The sequence below is a fragment of the Hylobates moloch genome, unplaced genomic scaffold (assembly GCF_009828535.3).
Source record: "Hylobates moloch isolate HMO894 unplaced genomic scaffold, HMol_V3 SCAFFOLD_3, whole genome shotgun sequence".
NCBI classification, from domain to species: Eukaryota; Metazoa; Chordata; class Mammalia; order Primates; family Hylobatidae; genus Hylobates; species Hylobates moloch.
In genome coordinates this window covers 32,738,303-32,756,547 of record NW_026652278.1, presented here as the reverse complement: position 1 = coordinate 32,756,547, position 18,245 = coordinate 32,738,303, and the positions used below count along the sequence as shown (strand labels likewise).

The window sequence follows — 18,245 nt, the reverse complement described above, 5'->3', positions numbered from 1 at the left end:
GAATCTGGGAAGGATAGGGTACTTGATTGCCTAGAAGGGTGCACTCTAAGTTCTGGATAAGAATGGTGCCCAAGATGAGCTAGAGGGGAAGGGAAGTGTTTGAATGGCCCAGTCCCTGAGGTGAGCCTAGGTTAGGGTTAAGATTTGGTGAGTAAACAGGTGCAAATGCTTGTGGCTTATTTATCCAGAAAAAGCATTTTCTGTGTGCCTTTCAGGTCAAGCTGTTACTTCATCCCCTTGGGGCCTGACACCATCTCCCCCACGCATAGCTCAAGCTGAACAGCCCCTGAAGCTGGGAATCAAGCCCCTGCCTTGTGTTCAGAGCTTCCCCAACGTCCAGTCTCCACCTAGGGTAGCCTTCCCTCCATACCCTAGGCCGAGAGCAGAAGCCGGTGGCAGGAGCACAGGGAGTGAGGTCCAGGTTAGAGGACAGGCCAGAAGGCCCTCGGAGAGGGTCCCCCAACCCCGCAACGCCAGGACAGGTTTGCACGTCCCCAGCAGTAGGCAAATGGTTGGCGGGGGGGTGTCCTAGGGTTACAGCGGAGGAGAGGACGGGCTATAAGCATGTGGAGGGTGCACGGGGTGGCGAGGCCACCACCAGGGGGCGATTATCAGGGCCGCAGCGCCTAGAGGTGGGGGGTCGCCCGATGGCCGAAGGCTGTGTGTGAGCCTCGCCCTCAAATCGCCTCTATTGGGCTAGAGTAGGGGGCGCAAAGAAGAGAGCGGCGACCTTCCCCTCACCCCACCCAGTCGGCCCCGCCTTTCAGGACCCCGCCCCACCGCCGGCTCCGCCTCCACCCCCCGCCCCGCCTCCAGCCGCGGCCCCTTCCTCTCGCAGCTGGTGCTGTGGGGCCGCGGAACCGCGCGTCGCTGTCTCTATGGCCCCGGATCCGAGCGCAAAGGTGAGCAAGGCGAGGAGTGCAGGCGGCGCCCTGGCGTGAGCCGGGGGCTGCGGGCCGGGGGTCGGGCAAGGCCTCCCCCACGTCCATTCTACCCTCCAAGCTGGGCCAGGCCTTTCTCACCGCCAAGCCCCCGGTCGTGCATGAAGGCTCTAGAGGGGCGCGGGCCAGGCCTCGGGCTGCGCGGGGTGCAGACCGGCCACCATGGAGTCGGGGACCAGCGCGGGGAGGGGGCCGCGTGGCGAACAGTGTTCCCCAGGATCTGGGTCACGTCTCCCGGCGTCCGGCGGGATCGAAGGAGAGCTTGTCCTCGAGCTGCAGCAGTAGAGACTGAGGTTAGACCTGACGAAGGGAGAGGACCGCGGACTGTCCAGGATGTTGGAGGGAGGGGGTGCCGGGGGAGGGGCTCTCTCAAGCCAGGAGAGACCGCCATCCTACTAGGCAGAGGGAAATACCGCCTACACTAGGCAGGTGGACATCTGGGATGAAGGTCGAGAGCCTGCTGATCCTCCATTGATCCTGTTTGAAGGGTCTCTCCTCCCCAATTCCCTCCACCCCAAGATCTAATAGAGGAAAGGTGATCAGAGTTCAGGGGGCTGGCCCTGGGGAAGAACCCGAACTGTGGAACTTGGGGTGGAGTGTGGGGCGTGAACTGGAGACCTTAAACCCGTACTTTGCCACTGAAGGGAGGGGTGGTATGCTCCGCCCCGCCCACTTAGCCCCGCCCCCTCCCAACAGGTTAAGTTGGGGCTGAGAGCTCCAGCCCGTCTCCCACCTCTAGAACTGCAATATACATTGGGGTGGAGGAGTATTAAGTTATGCGTTCCATTCCATCTTTCCTTTGCTAAAGCTAGGGGCCTTCTCCGGCCTAGGTTAGTTTCCCATTCCTTCCCTTGTAGAGCTGCCTTGACTCATGCACCCATCCCATCTGCCCATCCAAGGTCAGAAGCCTCCCCCATCACCACACACACACACACACAACCCCCCCCCCCCCACACACACACACACACACACACTTGAAATTGGGCCTTAGAATTGGGACTTTCAGGAACGGAGGCAGGGTTCTGCTCTGCATCTCACCCCAGTGGACACTAGCAGCCTCCAAGTCTATGGCGAAAACTGGACCCCTGTATGCATGTGTGCTTGTCTCTGCATGGATGTAGTTGTGTGTTCAAGAACTCTGTGTGAACACACATGTACTTGACCCTTCTGTGAACATGATTGCCTGGCCCACTATATCAATGGGTTTGTATGCATGTCCCTACACATACATGTGTATGTATAGAACCCTCCTGTTGAATAGGTGCATAGTCCTTGACAGAAACCCACATGTGTGGGTTTATCTCTTCTCAACCTCTGAGGCTGTGTGACCTACTGAATGGATGGGCATGTAAATTCAACTTCACATGTGAATATGTATGATTACCTGTGGCTGTGGCCCTCTGTATGAGCATATGTGTGTACAAACCTCCCTGTGAGTATATGTGTGAATGACCCCTGTGAATCTACGTGTTCACAGTCCTCCTTGTGAACATGTGTGTGTGTGCACTCATGTGCATGTACATCACCTTCCTAATAGTCACCCATATGACTCTTTTTTTTTTTTTTTTTTTTTGAGACGGAGTCTCGCTCTGTCGCCCAGGCTGGAGTGCAGTGGCGCAATCTCGGCTCACTGCAAGCTCCGCGTCCCGGGTTCACGCCATTCTCCTGCCTCAGCCTCTCCGAGTAGCTGGGACTACAGGCGCTCACCACCACGCCCGGCTAATTTTTTGTATTTTTAGTAGAGACGGGGTTTCACCGTGGTCTCGATCTCCTGACCTCGTGATCCGCCCGCCTCAGCCTCCCAAAGTGCTGGGATTACAAGTGTGAGCCACCGTGCTCGGCTCCATGTGACTCTTAAACTATAAGTGTGACATGCACCACACTGAGTGGTTCCTCCTAGCCATAGTGCTCCCCACACGCATGCCTTTTGCACTGAGCAAATAGGAGGTCCCAAAGGTAAACAGGTGTGCCTCCACAGGGAGGGGTGGGGCATGGCCAGCTTGCCTGAAGCTTCCTGCTGTCCCAGCTCCCAAACAGGGAGCCTATGCCCTTTCAGGGTCAGGGAATCCTCTTCTCTCCCTTTCATATTCGACTCTCCCCCTCAGGGCTCTGCCCCTGCAGTGCTGACCTTTAACCTCTTGAAAAATTGCTCCTGTTATCCCTCTGGTCAGTTCCTGATTCCTCCCCTCTTTCCAAGGCCAGATAGTTAATATTTGACCTGGGAAAGGAGGCACCAGTGGCACCCTCTGGCCCTGCCTGTGGGTGGCTGATGAGATGGAATGTATTAGGTCTCCACACCTCGCCTAGCCCAGGAACTCTTCAAGGAACCCCTTGGTGATGAGGAGGCCTGTTACAGGGGTTGGGGGAGGCCCGCCACCCACCCCCATCCCATCCCCAACTGTTTGGCTTGAGGGAGGGTCCAAGATATGTCGGGAGGGGCCAAGGGCTCAGGGATCCCATCATTTACCTTCTTCACGTTGCTTATGTCTCAACTGGCCTTGCACACTACAGCCTCCTGCATAGACATTACACCTGTGCAACCAGGGGGATCCTAGGTACCCACCCCAATGCCTGTGAATGCCTACTTGCAGGTAGGGACACATGTGGATGCCTAGCCAGAGGGTGCAGTACAGACTGGCGTGGGCAGAGATATGCACCCCCTTGGAGAGGAATACCAAGAAGTTATAATTAAAGAGAAATTCCACAGGGAGCTCTCAGGCCAGGGAAAAGAAAAAACAAAGGGAAAGCAGGACAAAATAAACAAAGGCCCATTAAACCTCTCCGGTCCGGCCTTCCTGCATAAGGCACCCCCGCAGGCAGCAGGGGCAGCTGCTGACCGAGTTGCATCTCATTGTTGGGAGAAGCAGGCATTCTCTCAGAGAACCCCAGCTCCTTTGACTTGAGGCCCTAGCGGAGCTTCTGACTTGGCCAGAAGAGGGTCATGACCTTGGGTTTCGGGTTGTGGGCATCTAAGGTCTTGCAAGGAAGGTAAGTTCCACCCCAGCCTCCTGCATCAGAGCAAAGGGATAGACAGAAAGATTGTGAGTCGATCCTGGCGTGGGCGTTCTGTGGATGCTGGGCCTCCTTCTTTCAGTGCCCCCTGAAGTCTGGGTAACGCCATCCATCTTCCACCCACATACAGATCAAAGGGCTTTTTTTCCCCCTGTTTTTTCTTCAGAAAACGGACCTCAGAAAACCAGGACTAGCTCTACTGTCGGGGGCAGGGTGACCCCATCAGTAACCTACAACCCCTCTAGAACTTCACAACTCTCTCTCACCATGGAGTTTGCATTTGATGCGGAAAGGCATGTGATCCCTCCCTCCTTCTGACCTCTTAGCTGGGGTTCCATGGCCACACAACCCTGTGACTCCATGTCCCCCCAATTCCAGGACCCCCCATGGCCCCATGATGCCTTGACGCCTATGACCTTATGACCCCTGACCGTCCAAGTGACTTCCTTGGACTTTGACCCCTGTGACTGTGCTTCCCATTCCCTGCCCCCACAACCTGTGACTCTGGCTCCCTTTGGGGGTCTTGTTAGTCTGGGCCTCCCCAGAAAGATGTGGGGGAGGCTCTGGCCCCTCCTCCTCAGCATCCTCACAGCAACTGCAGTCCCGGGACCCTCACTGCGGAGACCGTCTAGAGAACTAGATGCCACCCCTCGGATGACCATACCCTATGAAGGTTAGACCCTCAACCTCAAAAGGCAGTGGGAGCCAGGGCTGGGGGTGGGGAGGCACCCCAGAACTAGGCTCACTGTTCCTGCTCTCCCCAGAGCTCTCTGGGACCCGGCACTTCAAGGGCCAAGCCCAGAACTACTCAACACTGCTGCTGGAGGAGGCCTCAGCAAGGCTGCTGGTGGGAGCCCGAGGTGCCCTGTTCTCTCTCAGTGCCAACGACATAGGAGATGGGGCTCACAAAGAGGTTAGGCCCTGGAACCTGGACCACCCAGAGGGTCTCCATCCTTATCCAGCTCCCTGGGACCTCAACTTCCGGAAAACCCTGCCAGCCTTCCATAGCCGCCTGGTCAGACAGCACTGCCCTTCCCAGCCCAGGTGTCCCTTGCATTCAATGTTCCTCCCGAAATTGATCCTCACCCCAATTTCCCCAACTCTATGGGGTCCTATTGCCTGGTCCTATGAGCAACAGGTATTGGGGTCAATGCATCAGCCTATTCCCTTTGCCTCCACTAGATCCACTGGGAAGCCTCCCCAGAGATGCAAAGCAAATGTCATCAAAAAGGGAAAAACAACCAGGTATGTGGTCTGCCCTGTCCCCAGCTCCTTTCCTCCTCTTCTTCCTCAATCAGGGATGCCAGGATTGTTGGGGACACAGATGGGTAGGTACAGACCTGCCAGTCAATCTCAGAAACCACAGTAAACATTGTAAGTATTGCCAGAGTGGCAAGCCATGGGCACAGCATTTTCTTTTTCTTTTTTTGAGGTTGGTTCTCACTCTGTCATCCAGGTTGGAGTACAGTGACATGATCATAGCTCACTGTGGTCTTAAACTCCTGGGCTCAGGGGATCCTTCCACTTCAGCCTCCTGAGTAGCTAGGACCACAGGCACATGCCACGCCCAGCTAAGTGTTTTATTTTTTTTAGAGACAGAGTCTTGCTATGTTGCCCAGGCTGGTCTTGAACTCCTGGCCTCAAGCAGTCCTCCTACCTTGGCCTCCCAAAGTGCTGAGATTACAGATGTAAGCCATTGCCCCCGGCATCTGGGCACAGTACTTCTAATTCAAACATCTGGTGGCCTACTAGTTTGTCCTGCAGTGGCATCTTCATCTCCTCTGGGATCCCAAATAATCAAAATAACAATAAGTAGGCTGGACACGGTGGCTCACATCTATAATCCCAACACTTTGGGAGGCTGAGGGTAGGAGGACAGCTTGAGTCCAGGAGTTCAAGACCAGCCTTGGCAACACAGCGAAATCTGTCTACAAAAAAAATACAAAAATTAGCCAAGTATGCTGGCGTGCACCTGTAGTCCCAGCTACTTGGGAGGCTGAGTGGGAGTATCACTTGGGCCTGGGAGGTTGAGGCTGCTTGAGCTATAATTAAGCCACTACATTCCAGCCTGGACAACAGAGCAAAACCCTGTCTCAAAAAAACAAACCAACAAAAAACAATAAGTAACCTCTACAGATGCTTACTTATGATGGGGTTACTTCCCAATAAAGCCATCATAATAAATTGAACCATTGTTAAGTCAGGGACCATCTATAGCAAGTGCTGATTTAGCTATTATCTCAGTTAATTCTAAAATAACCCTATGAAATAGTATTATCCTGCATTTTGCAGATGAGAAAAATAAGTTTTTGGTCAAGGAATAGGTCAAATACCCAGTATTCCATGGACAGGCATTAATGAAGCGTCAGCCCTTTCCAGCTAAAGAATAGGGTGTCTCCAGGGGTCCCGTGTCTGGCTATATAATGGCTCCATCTGGAGAGCTTTTACAAAATAAACGGCCCTGGGCTGGGCATGGTGGGTCACACTTGTAATCTCAACACTTTGGGAGGCCAAGGCAGGAGGATCACTTGAGCCCAGGAGTTTGAGGCCAGCCTGGACAATATAATGAGACTCCATCTCTAATAAAAAATAAAAATAAAAAATTCCCAAGGTGCACTGGGCCAAGGTGGGCCAGGGGTGGTGTTAGGACAGCTGCGTCTAAAAAGGCATCTCCAAGAGCTTCCATCAAAGGCTGTCTCTTGGTGCAGCACAGGTAGAAAACGGGCTGGGGAGGCAGATGGAACCAGGTCATGGAAGGCCACAGATGCCCAGCTGGGAGTTTGGGTTTTATTCTGTGACAGTGAACACCTCACAATTTGATACTTTACAGGCTTCAACTTTAATGTATCACCCAGGTATATTATAAATGCAGGTGCTAAACTTAGTAGGTCTGGGGAAGGGCCCAAGAGTCTGCAATTCTAAGAAGCTCCCAAGTGAAGTTGATGCTGCTGGTCCCCAGACCACACTTTGGATAGCAAGGCTTTTTAGAACAGTTCCCAAAGCATGTTCTAAGGAACATTAATTTTCAAAAGAGGGGTCAAATGAGTTTGGGAAACGCTACGTGCCCAGTCCCACAATGCACAGCAACATCCTTCAGGCTCTAGGAAGTAACCCCAGTAAAGATAGGTTTCACCTGTGGTTTCCAAAGTTATTTGACCAGAGAATTCCTCCCTACCCCCCTTTAAAAAATGTAAACATCTGCTGGGCACGGTGGCTCAGGCCTGTAATCCCAGCACTTTGGGAGGCCGAGGCAGGTGGATCATGAGGTCAAGAGATCAAGACCAGCCTGGCCAACATGGTGAAACCCTGTCTCTACTAAAAATACAAAAATTAGCCCGGCATGGTAGCACATACCTGTAGTCCCAGCTACTCGGGAGGCTGAGGCAGGAGAATCTCTTGAACCCGGGAGGCAGAGGTTGCAGTGAGCTGAGATCACGCACTGCACTCCAGCCTAGCGGCAGAGCAAGACTCCGTCTCAAAAAAAATAAAATTTAAAAAAAAAAAAAAACATCTTGGGGAAACATCACTTTAGGAATATTTATCTGGCCCCAGGCACTGTATGGATGAAAATAAGGTGAGTCTGGAGGCAGGAAAAGCAGTGAGGAGGCTGGGGGCATCATTTGGGTCAGAGGAAGGGACCTGAGCAGGCTTATGGAGAGGAGGGACAGATGCTAGTGGCTTGTACCAGGTGAGGGAGGAGGAGGAGACACAAAGAGGCCTGTATGGATTTAAACCCTGGGTAACAGGCAAGAGGAGGAATCATTAACATGGCAAAGGATGTCAAGAGGCTGGCAGCTGAGGGCATTTGACAGGCAGAGAAGACAGTGTGGCTGGAGTAGGGCGAATGAGGCCAGAGGAAGGGGCAGAGTCCCATCACACAGGGCTAGGAGCATGTGGGACTCTATATTCAGGTCACTGATGAGCCAATACAGTGATGTGATCCACTTGACTTTTTTTTTCAGACATGGTCTCACTCTGTTACCCAGGCTGGAGTGCAGTGGTTCACTGCAGCCTTGACCTCCTGGGCTTAAACAATTCTCTTGCCTAAGCCTCCCAAGTAGCTAGGACTACAGGTGCATGCCACCACATAGAGATGAGGTCTTGCTATGTTGTCCAGGCTGGTCTTGGACTTCGGGGCTCCAGTGATCCTCCCACCTCAGCCTCCCAAAGCGCTGGGATTACAGGTGTGACCTACCACACCTGGCTAGGTTTACATTTTTAGAATATCCCTTGGAAAGTGGTTGGAGAGTAGCAAAAGTGTTGTTTGGTAAAATATCTCTGGAAGGAAACTTCAGACAATAGTAACAGCAGTCTTCTTTGCAGGCAACCTGGGAGACAGGGATAAATGGGAGACTCCCTGTTTATAACATACCCCTTTGTACTTTCTAAGTTTCTAAATCTATGTACATGTATTCATCATTGACTGAATAAATAGCTTTTATAAAAGTCGTTTATATAAAAGAGAAGGTTGGGAGGAGCTATCAGGTAGCAACTGCAGATGTCTAAGGAAGAGGTCATGGTGGTCATTTGGACTGGGTGCTGGTGGTGGAGTCAAAGCAGACCAAGTCAAGAGACATTTAGGACAATGAATTAATTGTGGAGAGGGACTGAATGTGGGGGTGAGGAAGTAGGAAGCAGCAAGGATGATTCCTGGCTTCTAGGCTGAGTCGTAGGATGGATGAAGTGAGGTGGGAAAGACTGGATAAACAGGTTTAGGAAAGATGTAGGTTATGGAGGAGGGGATGAACTTGGCTTCTGACAAGGTGAATCTGAAGCATCCCTGGGATATCGGGTGGAGAGCGAGCTGGCATCTAGGGATAGATTTGGTTGTATCACCCCAGCAGGGAGGGCAGGAGTTCCAAGAATAGAAAGAGTTGCGATGAAGGAGCTGGATGGGAGAGGAGAAGCACCTCAGGATGGTGGAATCCCTGGGAGCTCTTGAACCAGAGGTGGAGGGAACTGCAAGAGTCACAGGAGATATTGGCAGAGTGATGTCAGGTAATCTGAGGGACAGAGGAGAGAAATAGGGTCATGTTACTGGGAGGCCAAGGACAGTGAGTTCCAGGAAATATTCTGGAGCAGTGAGAAGGATCACAGGTATCTTGGAAAGAACCGTTTGTCCTGTGGGTGGGGGCAAGAGCCAAACTACAAAGCTAGACTAATGGAGGAGGCCTCTAGTCAGGCAGGGGGCTCACAGCCCTCTCCACCTCATCCCACAGACGGAGTGCTTTAACCATGTGCGGTTCCTGCAGCGGCTCAATTCCACCCACCTCTATGCATGTGGGACTCACGCCTTCCAGCCCCTCTGTGCAGCCATTGTGAGTATACCTGTGTTGTGCCAGATCTCTGTTGACTTCATTAGGGATGGGATCGTGTTCCAGATGCCAAAGAAGAGACTCAGAGCCAGTGAAGGAGATGGATGGTTTACTAAGGGGACCTCCATACAGGGCAGTCCAGTGGCGGCGGGCTGCACTGGAGAACCATTCCCCTTTGTAAAAAGCATGCAGTTTTTATAGCATTTTCACTTAGCATCCTCCCCCTAATCACCTCCACCTGGCAAACTTCATTTAACCCAAAACAAAGGGCCTTGATCCCCTGGACGGCGTGTGTTCCACAGGATGGGCTAGGGGCTCAGATGTTCTTCGTAGATAAGGAGTGAATCTCTGGGTTGGCCACTCGCAGATTTGGAACTCCGAACATACATTGTTTTTAGGCCATAAGGTCATTCTCAGGGGATGCGTAAGTTATTGCTGTCAGGTGCATCTGCCATACAACCTGCCCCTATCCCTGATCACTGATCCCGGACCCCAGATTGATCTGACTTTGAACCACTGTCCCTGCCTGTCCTCTGAACCACTTACTGCTGGTTCCTTGTTCCCTAGGATGCTGAGGCCTTCACCTTGCCGAGCAGCTTCGAGGAGGGGAAGGAGAAGTGTCCTTATGACCCAGCCCGTGGCTTCACCGGCCTCATCATTGGTGAGCAGGCCCTCTTCCCTATCACAGGCATGGTGTTTTTAGGATGTGGATCTCATCTCTAGGACCTGCCACCATGTATATGTCATGTGCCCTGTTGTATATGACATGTCTCTCATGCCTGGAATGTCCCCACGCCAGATGGAGGCCTCTACACAGCCACTAGGTATGAATTCCGGAGCATTCCCGACATCCGCCGGAGCCGCCACCCACACTCCCTGAGAACTGAGGAGACACCAATGCATTGGCTCAATGGTTAGGAGGATGAGGCACAGGATGATGGGGGGTAGGGGACTATTTCTTCATTTTTACTCCTTTGGCCAGCTGACCACCCCACCCCGAAATCCCCAGGTGAGCCTGTCCATTCCATTCCTGTGTATTGTCAAGTGAGGGGTCAGCCTCAGAGTGGGGGAAAGGAATCCCCAGCCTGTCTCAAAAGCGTCTCAAACTGCCTGACCCACAGATGCTGAGTTTGTGTTCTCCGTCCTCGTGTGGGAGAGCAAGGCCAGTGCGGTGGGTGATGATGACAAGGTGTACTACTTCTTCACGGAGCGTGCCACTGAGGAGGGCTCTGGCAGCTTCACTCAGAGCCGCAGCAGTCACCGTGTGGCCCGTGTGGCTCGTGTCTGCAAGGTGGAGAGGGCTGACGTTGGGGCATGGGTATAGAGGCTGGACCTCTGACCCTGGCCCCTTACCCCGTGCCTTTGCCTCCCCAGGGAGACCTGGGAGGGAAGAAGATCCTGCAGAAGAAGTGGACATCCTTCCTGAAAGCCCGTCTCATCTGCCACATTCCACTATATGAGACACTGCGTGGGGTCTGCAGCCTGGATGCTGAAACCTCAAGCCGTACACGCTTCTATGCAGCCTTCACGCTGAGCACACAGTGGTCAGTGCAGGGACAATGGGAAGGCAAGAAACTGGGGACAGCATAGGGGCTGGAGCAGAGGTCAATGAGGATGAGATAGGATCCACTGTGGGGAGGTCTGGCTGCAAAGTGAGTTTTTGTTTTTTTTTTAAGAGGGAGTCTCACTCTGTTGCCAGGCTGGAGTGCAGTGGCGCAATCTCGGCTCACTGCAATCTCTGCCTCCTGGGTTTAAGTGAATCTCCTGCCTCGGCCTCCTGAGTAGCTGGGACTATAGGCGCGCGCCACCACGCCTGGCTAATTTTTATATTTTTAGTAGAGATGGGGTTTCACCCTGTTGCCCAGGATGGTCTCAATCTCTTGACCTTGTGATCTGCTCGCCTCGGCCTCTCAAAGTGCTGGCAAAATGAGAATTTTAAGCACATCAAGCTAGGCTAGAGCCAGAGAATGAATGGAGTGGCCCACTGACTCACAGGAGAGGCCCTGTGGGACTATAGCTGGGGTTGGCCAGGGTAACAGTGAGCTTCAGACTGAGCACGAGTTGGGGGGCAGGCTTGACTCCCTGTAACTCACCCCCCTTGCCCTATGTCCCATTCCTAGGAAGACCCTGGAGGCCTCAGCCATCTGCCGCTATGACCTGGCAGAGATCCAGGCTGTCTTTGCAGGACCCTATATGGAATACCAGGATGGTTCCCGGCGCTGGGGTCGCTATGAGGGTGGGGTGCCTGAGCCCCGGCCTGGCTCGGTGAGTGCCCAGGCCTGGGGCCAGTGCTGAGTAGACAGAGCCCAGGGAAGGGTCAGAGGGTCTGGCCTTGTGGAGAGGGCAGGCAGGTGGTGGAGTGCCGAGGTTCACCACCTTCGTCCCCCACCCCAGTGTATCACAGATTCATTGCGCAGCCAAGGCTACAATTCATCCCAAGACTTGCCATCCCTGGTCCTGGACTTTGTAAAGTTGCACCCACTGATGGCTCGGCCCATTGTGCCCACACGCGGACGGCCCCTGCTGCTCAAGCGCAACGTACGCTACACACACCTTACAGGGACGCCTGTCACCACGCCTGCTGGACCCACCTATGACCTGCTCTTTCTGGGCACAGGTGCTTCTGATCCCAATCCCTGATCCCTGTTGGCCCTGATCACTAATGCTTCTGAATCCATTAATTCCTGCCATGACTAGTCTGGAGTTCCCAATGTCCTGAGGGTCCACTGCTCCTGGCTGAGTCCTTGTTCTGGACCTCAGGACTCCTGAGCTGTTCCTATTAGGCCTCTTGCAGGGTGCTGAGAGCAGATCCCATAGTTGGGGTCTAACTCTCTGCTTTTTCCATGCCAGCTGACGGCTGGATCCACAAGGCCGTAGTCCTGGGCTCTGGGATGCACATTATTGAAGAGACACAAGTGTTCAGGGAGCCCCAGTCTGTGGAAAATCTAGTCATCTCTCTATTGCAGGTAGCCCTTCTCTGTGACCCTTAATATAGCCTTGCTGAAATAGGAGGAGGGAGTGGGGAGGTTGGGCAGAGGCTGTGTATCTGTATGAGTGGAGGCGTTGCCAACCAACTGTCCTATCTGGCTCCCAGCACAGCCTCTACGTAGGGGCTCCTAGCGGAGTCATCCAGCTACCACTCTCCAGCTGCTCCCGCTACCGATCCTGCTATGACTGCATCTTGGCCCGAGACCCTTACTGTGGCTGGGACCCTGGCACCCATGCCTGCGCGGCAGCCACCACCATAGCCAACAGGTCCCAGGGAAGCAGGTGGGAAGTGGTGGGGGGTGAGAGTCACATGTGGCCTGAGCAGAGGAGGAAGGCCTGACAGCTACTGGGGGAGTGCAGGGGCTAGTTATTGGTAACAGACATATCTGCCCTTTCACTGGGAAACTGAAACCCAGTTCCCCTTGCTCATAAAACCTGATCTTCTGTCGCAGGACAGCACTGATACAGGACATAGAGAGAGGAAATCGAGGCTGTGAGAGCAGCAGGGATACAGGTAAGTGACTCATATGAGTGTGTGTCTAGCTGCGCAGCCTGTCCTCTTTGCCATTTACTGCCATGTGTACACATATGTTTGTATCTGAGTGGCTGTGGCTGCGTGCGTTTGGTAAGGATGACTCAAACACAGAGCCTGGCACAGAGTAAGTGCTCAACAAACATTTACTGCCCAAATGAATTATAAACTAGGAAACATATTCAAGATGTGAAGTGTCTTGTCACTTCTGGAGCTTATAGCCAAGTAGTGGATGACAAGGGTTCAGGACGGTAATGGGTATTTCCCCAAGGAAGATCAGATGACTGAACTGGTATCTGAAGAAAGAACAAAAGTTAATCATCATAGCTAAGATGTATTAAGTATTTACTGTGTGCCAGGCACTGATCTAAATACTTCTATGCATGATGTCATCTATTGTCACAGCATTCTTATGAGAAAGGTGCCATTATTATTATCCCCATGAAGGACCTCTCTGAGGCCCAGGGCATTTAAGTAAATTGCTCAAACTTATTCACCTATTAAGAAACCAGACCAAAATTCAAACCTGGCTGAGTACAGTGGCTCACGCCTGTAATCCCAGCACTTTGGGAGGCTGAGGTAGGTGGATTGCTTGAGCTCAGGAATTGGAGAGCAGCCTGGGCAACATGGCAAAACCCCATCTCTACAAAAAATACAAAAATTAGCCAGGTGTAGTGGCACATGTCTGTAGTCCCAGCTACTTGGAAAGCCGAGGTGGGAGGATCACTTGAGCCTGGGAGGCAGAGGTTGCAGTGAGCCAAGATCACACCATTGCACTCCAGCCTGGGTAACAGAGTGAGACCCCATCTCAAAAAAAAAAAAAGAAAGAAAGAAAAAAGAATTCAAACCTGACCCCAAGCAGTCTGACTTGACTTTGTGCTTCTGGTCAATATACTATGCTATCTCCCACAAGTTAGCCAGGCAAGCAGAGGACATGGGGTAATGGGGTAACATGCAAGCAGAGGGAGCAGCAGGCAGAGGGAGGCTGGCACATTTGAGTGACAGTAGAATAGGCTGGACAAGTGGGCAAAGACCATGTTGAAGATTTTGGTCTTTATCCGAAAAGCAATAGGAAACCTCTGAAGAGTTTTAGGCTGGAGAGTGGCAAGATCAGATTTGTGTTTTTAAAATACCTCTCATGGAGAATGGATTACGTGGGGCCAGAGTGGGCCAGGAGTCATGGAAGGAGAGAAATCAACAGGTTTAAGATAGATGCCAGAAACAGAATCTTAGTGACAGTTAGATACAAACGTGAAGAAGGGCTGGGCACGGTGGCTCACGCCTATAATCCAGCACTTTGGGAGGCCAAGGCGGGTGGATCACTTGAGGTCAGGGAGTTCGAGACAAGCCTGGCCAACATGGCGAAACCCTGTCTCTACTAAAAATACAAAAACTAGCTGGGCATGGTGGCACATGCCTGTAATCCCAGCTACTCAGGAGCCAGAGGCAAGAGAATCGCGTGAACCAGGGAGGCAGTGGTTGCAGTGAGCTGACATCACGTCACTGCACTCCAGCCTAGGCGACAGAATGAGACTCCGTCTCAAAGAAACAAAACAAAACAAAAAGCCGAGCAAGAAAGAGAAGGGAGACTCCCAGGTTTCTGACTTAAGCAACTGTGTGGCTGGCTGGTGGTGCCATTCATAGTGGTGGCAATTCAAGGAAAGGACCTGGTGTAGTTTGGGAGAAAAGCTTTGGCCTTTGAGGTGTCCAAGAGACCTCATGTGGAGATGCCCAGCACATGGTAGATATACGAGTCTGGCACTCAGGAGCGAAGTCTGAGGTAGAGATTAGGAGTTACTGGCAGACGGCAGAAATTGAAACCACAGGAGAGGATGAGAGCATGGAGAGAATGGAAAACGGCCCAAGGCACTGCCTGCTTCCTGGGAAGCGCCAGTGTGAACCTTTTGTGGAAGCATGAGCACAGAGCCTGGGTCAGCTGTCACTGTGATTCTGAGTTCTGTGCTTGGTGCCAGGGACTTGGCAGTGAAGAGTCTGGCTTGCCATCTCTAATCCTTTCCTGGGATGGGTTGGTACTGACCTCTCCCCCAAACCCCACAGGGCCACCACCACCACTGAAGACCCGCTCTGTGCTCCGGGGTGATGATGTCCTCCTGCCCTGTGACCAGCCATCCAACCTGGCCCGGGCCTTGTGGCTACTCAATGGGAGCATGGGCCTGAGCGATGAGCAGGGTGGCTACCGTGTGGGCGTGGACGGGCTGCTGGTTACAGATGCACAGCCTGAGCACAGTGGCAACTATGGCTGCTATGCTGAGGAAAATGGCCTCCGCACCCTGCTGGCCTCCTATAGCCTCACGGTCCGGCCAGCCACTCCTGCCCCAGCTCCGAAAGCCCCTGCCACACCTGGGGCACAGCTGGCACCTGATGTGAGACTGCTCTATGTGCTAGCCATTGCTGTACTCGGTGGCCTCTGCCTCATCCTGGCCTTCTGCCTCCTCTATGTGGCCTGTCTGCGGGAAGGCAGACGAGGGCGCCGACGGAAATACTCACTGGGTCGGGCCAGCCGGGCAGGAGGATCTGCCGTGCAACTGCAGACAGTCTCAGGCCAGTGTCCTGGAGAGGAAGATGAGGGTGATGATGAGGGGGCTGGGGGCCTGGAGGGCAGCTGTCTCCAGATCATCCCTGGGGAGGGAGCCCCAGCCCCACCACCCCCACCGCCCCCACCACCACCGGCTGAGCTGACCAATGGCCTGGTGGCACTGCCCAGCCGGCTGCGAAGGATGAATGGCAATAGCTATGTGCTTCTGAGGCAGAGCAACAATGGAGTACCAGCAGGGCCCTGCTCCTTCGCCGAGGAACTCAGCCGCATCCTGGAAAAAAGGAAGCACACGCAGCTCGTGGAGCAGCTAGATGAGAGCTCTGTCTGAGCCCAGCCTCCCAGAACGAATGCTCTTCCAAGCCAGCCTGTCTGTCCCAGGCTGGGCCACTGCCTCCCTAATGCAGCCACCCTACCTTCATTACCCCCCACTCCATGCCCTTCTCCCAACTTTTTGATGTCCCTGTAGGGCTGGCCAGTCAGGCCCAGCCAAAGCCCCCTCCTCAGTCTCCACAGACCCACATGTGAGAAGCCCAGGCCCATCGGTGCTCCTCAGAGGTAGGTGCTCCCTCAGGATCAGGTGCCCTGCAGACCCAGAGCCAGTTCCTATCCCCTAACCTAAACATTTATAGGTGAGGACTCCATCCTCCTGTTCCATTCATCTGCCCAAACCCTTTCTCTTTCTCCCAGGCAGGGCTCTGCAGGTCCATATGGGCTCAATGTCACCACCCTCTGCATGGCCCTGTGTGCTGGATGGTCCTGAAACCAGACAAGACCTCTGCCAGCCACCTAAGCCCTGCGTACATTCACATGCACACGTGGAAGAATGTTTATCGGCTGGGCTGCAGTGCCCCCACCCTCACCTTCTCCTTGGTGCATTCTTGTTTCATCCCTGCTTCTGGACTTGGGGTACCCTCCCAATTGCCACATCCTATCTGGTCCTCTTCCCCAGCCCCATGTGGTGACCTCTTTGTGAACAGCTTGGGAACGGGCCAGCCTGGGGAGATAAGACTGCATCACTCCCCTCCTCTCCCTTCCTGTGTGGCCCTTGTGAATCAGCCTCCCCACTCTCCTTGGTCATTCTTAAGAGTATCAGAGACAAAGCTCCAGGCATGTCCCATCCCCACACACATGTGGTAACACACATCTGTATCACACATGCGCTTACATTTCCACTCACATGCACCTCTGAGCCTCCCCTTGCTGTCTTGGACCTGTCTGTTGGGTTTGGTCCGTGGACATTTCAGAGGGAGATCCCCCTCCCATTTAGCTGTCCTCACAGGCCCTTCCCTAGGATGGATGACCAACACTGCACTCAATGAGCCACCCTCTCTTTTGGGGGAATCAAGCATTTGCTTCCTCTAGACTACAGCAGGGAAAGGGAGGAGAAATCTGATGTCTCAACTGGCACATGAAGCCTGTTCTTGGAACTATGCAAAGGGCAGAGGCTGGGAGTTTGGACGCTTTGCTCCTACCCCTGTCCTACCTCACCGGGGCACTTTCAGGGTCCAGGGGCCTCTGAAGTCTCTAGGCCTATATGGGACAATCAATTCTGACTGAGCTCCCCTATTCCCCTCGGGTGAGGATGACTGTTATTTTTGTAGCTGAGAACGTGGAATCCCACGGGTTTTTACTGCCCTTCACCCAACCTCTCCCACCTCCACCCCACAATGAATGTATTTATTGTGAGAATGGCTACGCTTCTTTAGGAATGCCCCCACTTACCACCAGGTGGGTGGAACAGGCATGTGACAGAGTGGGGAGCCTGGGCTCAGCTCCTCTCCTTGCCGTTGGTTAATAAACACCCTCTTTCCCCACAGCTATGACTAGTCTGCTTCATCTAGATGGGCCCACCCCTGATCACCAAGGGACAGGCTCCTGAGCCTATACAGAAGGTGATGTCTGCCTCTAGGGTTGGCTCTGCTCCCCAGTACAACTATTTGCAGAGGAAATTGGGATCCTCCGCTTCCGTCCTGACTCCTTGGCAGGCACGCAGGCCTCTTTAGTAAGGTTCACACTATTCACTGATCATGGTGTTAGGGCATGACAAGAAAATGACAACAGTTCAAGAATTCTTACAGGGGTTTCTAGACTTTTATTTCCTGGCTCTCATTTCCCCACCATCCCCCTTTTTTAAACTAAGATTAGAAAATACTCATTAATATCAGACTTCCTGCCCTTCCCCAAGGTTCTCAGCACCCCCCACCAGCTGGCTCAAGGGACATGGATTTTATTTCTGCACAAAGAGGGACGTGGGGGGAAGGAGATGTATAGCTAAGACCAGAGAAAGCTTGTTAGCCAGGGCTTGTTCTGAGAATCACTCCCCTCTCCCTTTCAGGGGTCAGGCCTAGATTAATCACTTGGCCTTTGATACTAACCACCTGACGGTTGTTATATGTTCTGTGTCTAGTTTTAAAATGAAAACTGAGGCTTGTGCTTAACATATGCACACATTTTGAAGACAGACCTGAAATGTGACCTTGGATAAGTTTATTAACCTCAGTTTTATAAATCTGTATTCACACAGATATAAAGTGTCTAGCCCATCACAGCAGAGCTCTCCATAGTTCAGTGGTTGTACCAGTAAGACATCAGGGATTCTTCAGAAGCCAGCCTTCGGACCTCTCACTGTGTTTTGAGATCATTATTATCAATTTGGATTTAAAAAACAAGGGCCCTGTAAAACCCTTGAAGTCTTCCTCATCTCAGGTTTTAGGGATGCCACTTGCATAAAAATGAGTGGTTCACAAGGTCACTGCCCCTAGAAGCAGGCACTGGAAAGAAACAGGCAGCTCTTCATTACCCCAAGCAGAACCTCTGTCAACTTGCCCATTGATGGGTTCCATTTGCCTGGGCTTGGAATCCCAGAGGGGAAGAACCACCTTTACTGGAGAAACAGTCCA

General features: G+C 52.9%; 1 protein-coding gene and 1 long non-coding RNA gene across 6 annotated transcripts; one reads left to right on the top strand and one right to left on the bottom strand.

Annotated features, from left to right (window-relative positions):
* Positions 1-432: 432 nt before the first annotated feature.
* Positions 433-17,161, top strand: SEMA4G (semaphorin 4G). Of its 5 annotated transcripts, none has more exons than XR_009212724.1 (16): positions 433-902; positions 4,120-4,626; positions 4,718-4,866; positions 5,136-5,198; positions 9,173-9,271; positions 9,836-9,929; positions 10,068-10,181; positions 10,390-10,559; positions 10,643-10,812; positions 11,389-11,533; positions 11,663-11,885; positions 12,119-12,234; positions 12,363-12,523; positions 12,709-12,770; positions 14,847-15,900; positions 16,033-17,161. XR_009212724.1 is itself a non-coding variant. In XM_032180063.1 (15 exons), the coding sequence occupies exons 2-15, from the start codon at positions 4,503-4,505 to the stop codon at positions 15,671-15,673; spliced, it is 2,532 nt and encodes an 843-aa protein (XP_032035954.1). In that variant the 5' UTR covers positions 433-902; positions 4,120-4,502; the 3' UTR covers positions 15,674-17,161. The 5 variants fall into 5 exon arrangements, 1 of the variants encoding a protein (XP_032035954.1); XR_004252713.1 differs by having other exon boundaries at positions 12,363-12,538; XR_009212725.1 differs by lacking the exon at positions 433-902 and adding an exon at positions 1,002-1,234.
* Positions 12,912-15,586, bottom strand: LOC116484961 (uncharacterized). The gene is made up of 3 exons (XR_004252714.2): positions 15,490-15,586; positions 15,297-15,359; positions 12,912-13,084 (listed from the first exon to the last, which is right to left on the bottom strand). It is a non-coding gene; the product is annotated as an uncharacterized LOC116484961 (long non-coding RNA).
* Positions 17,162-18,245: the final 1,084 nt, after the last annotated feature.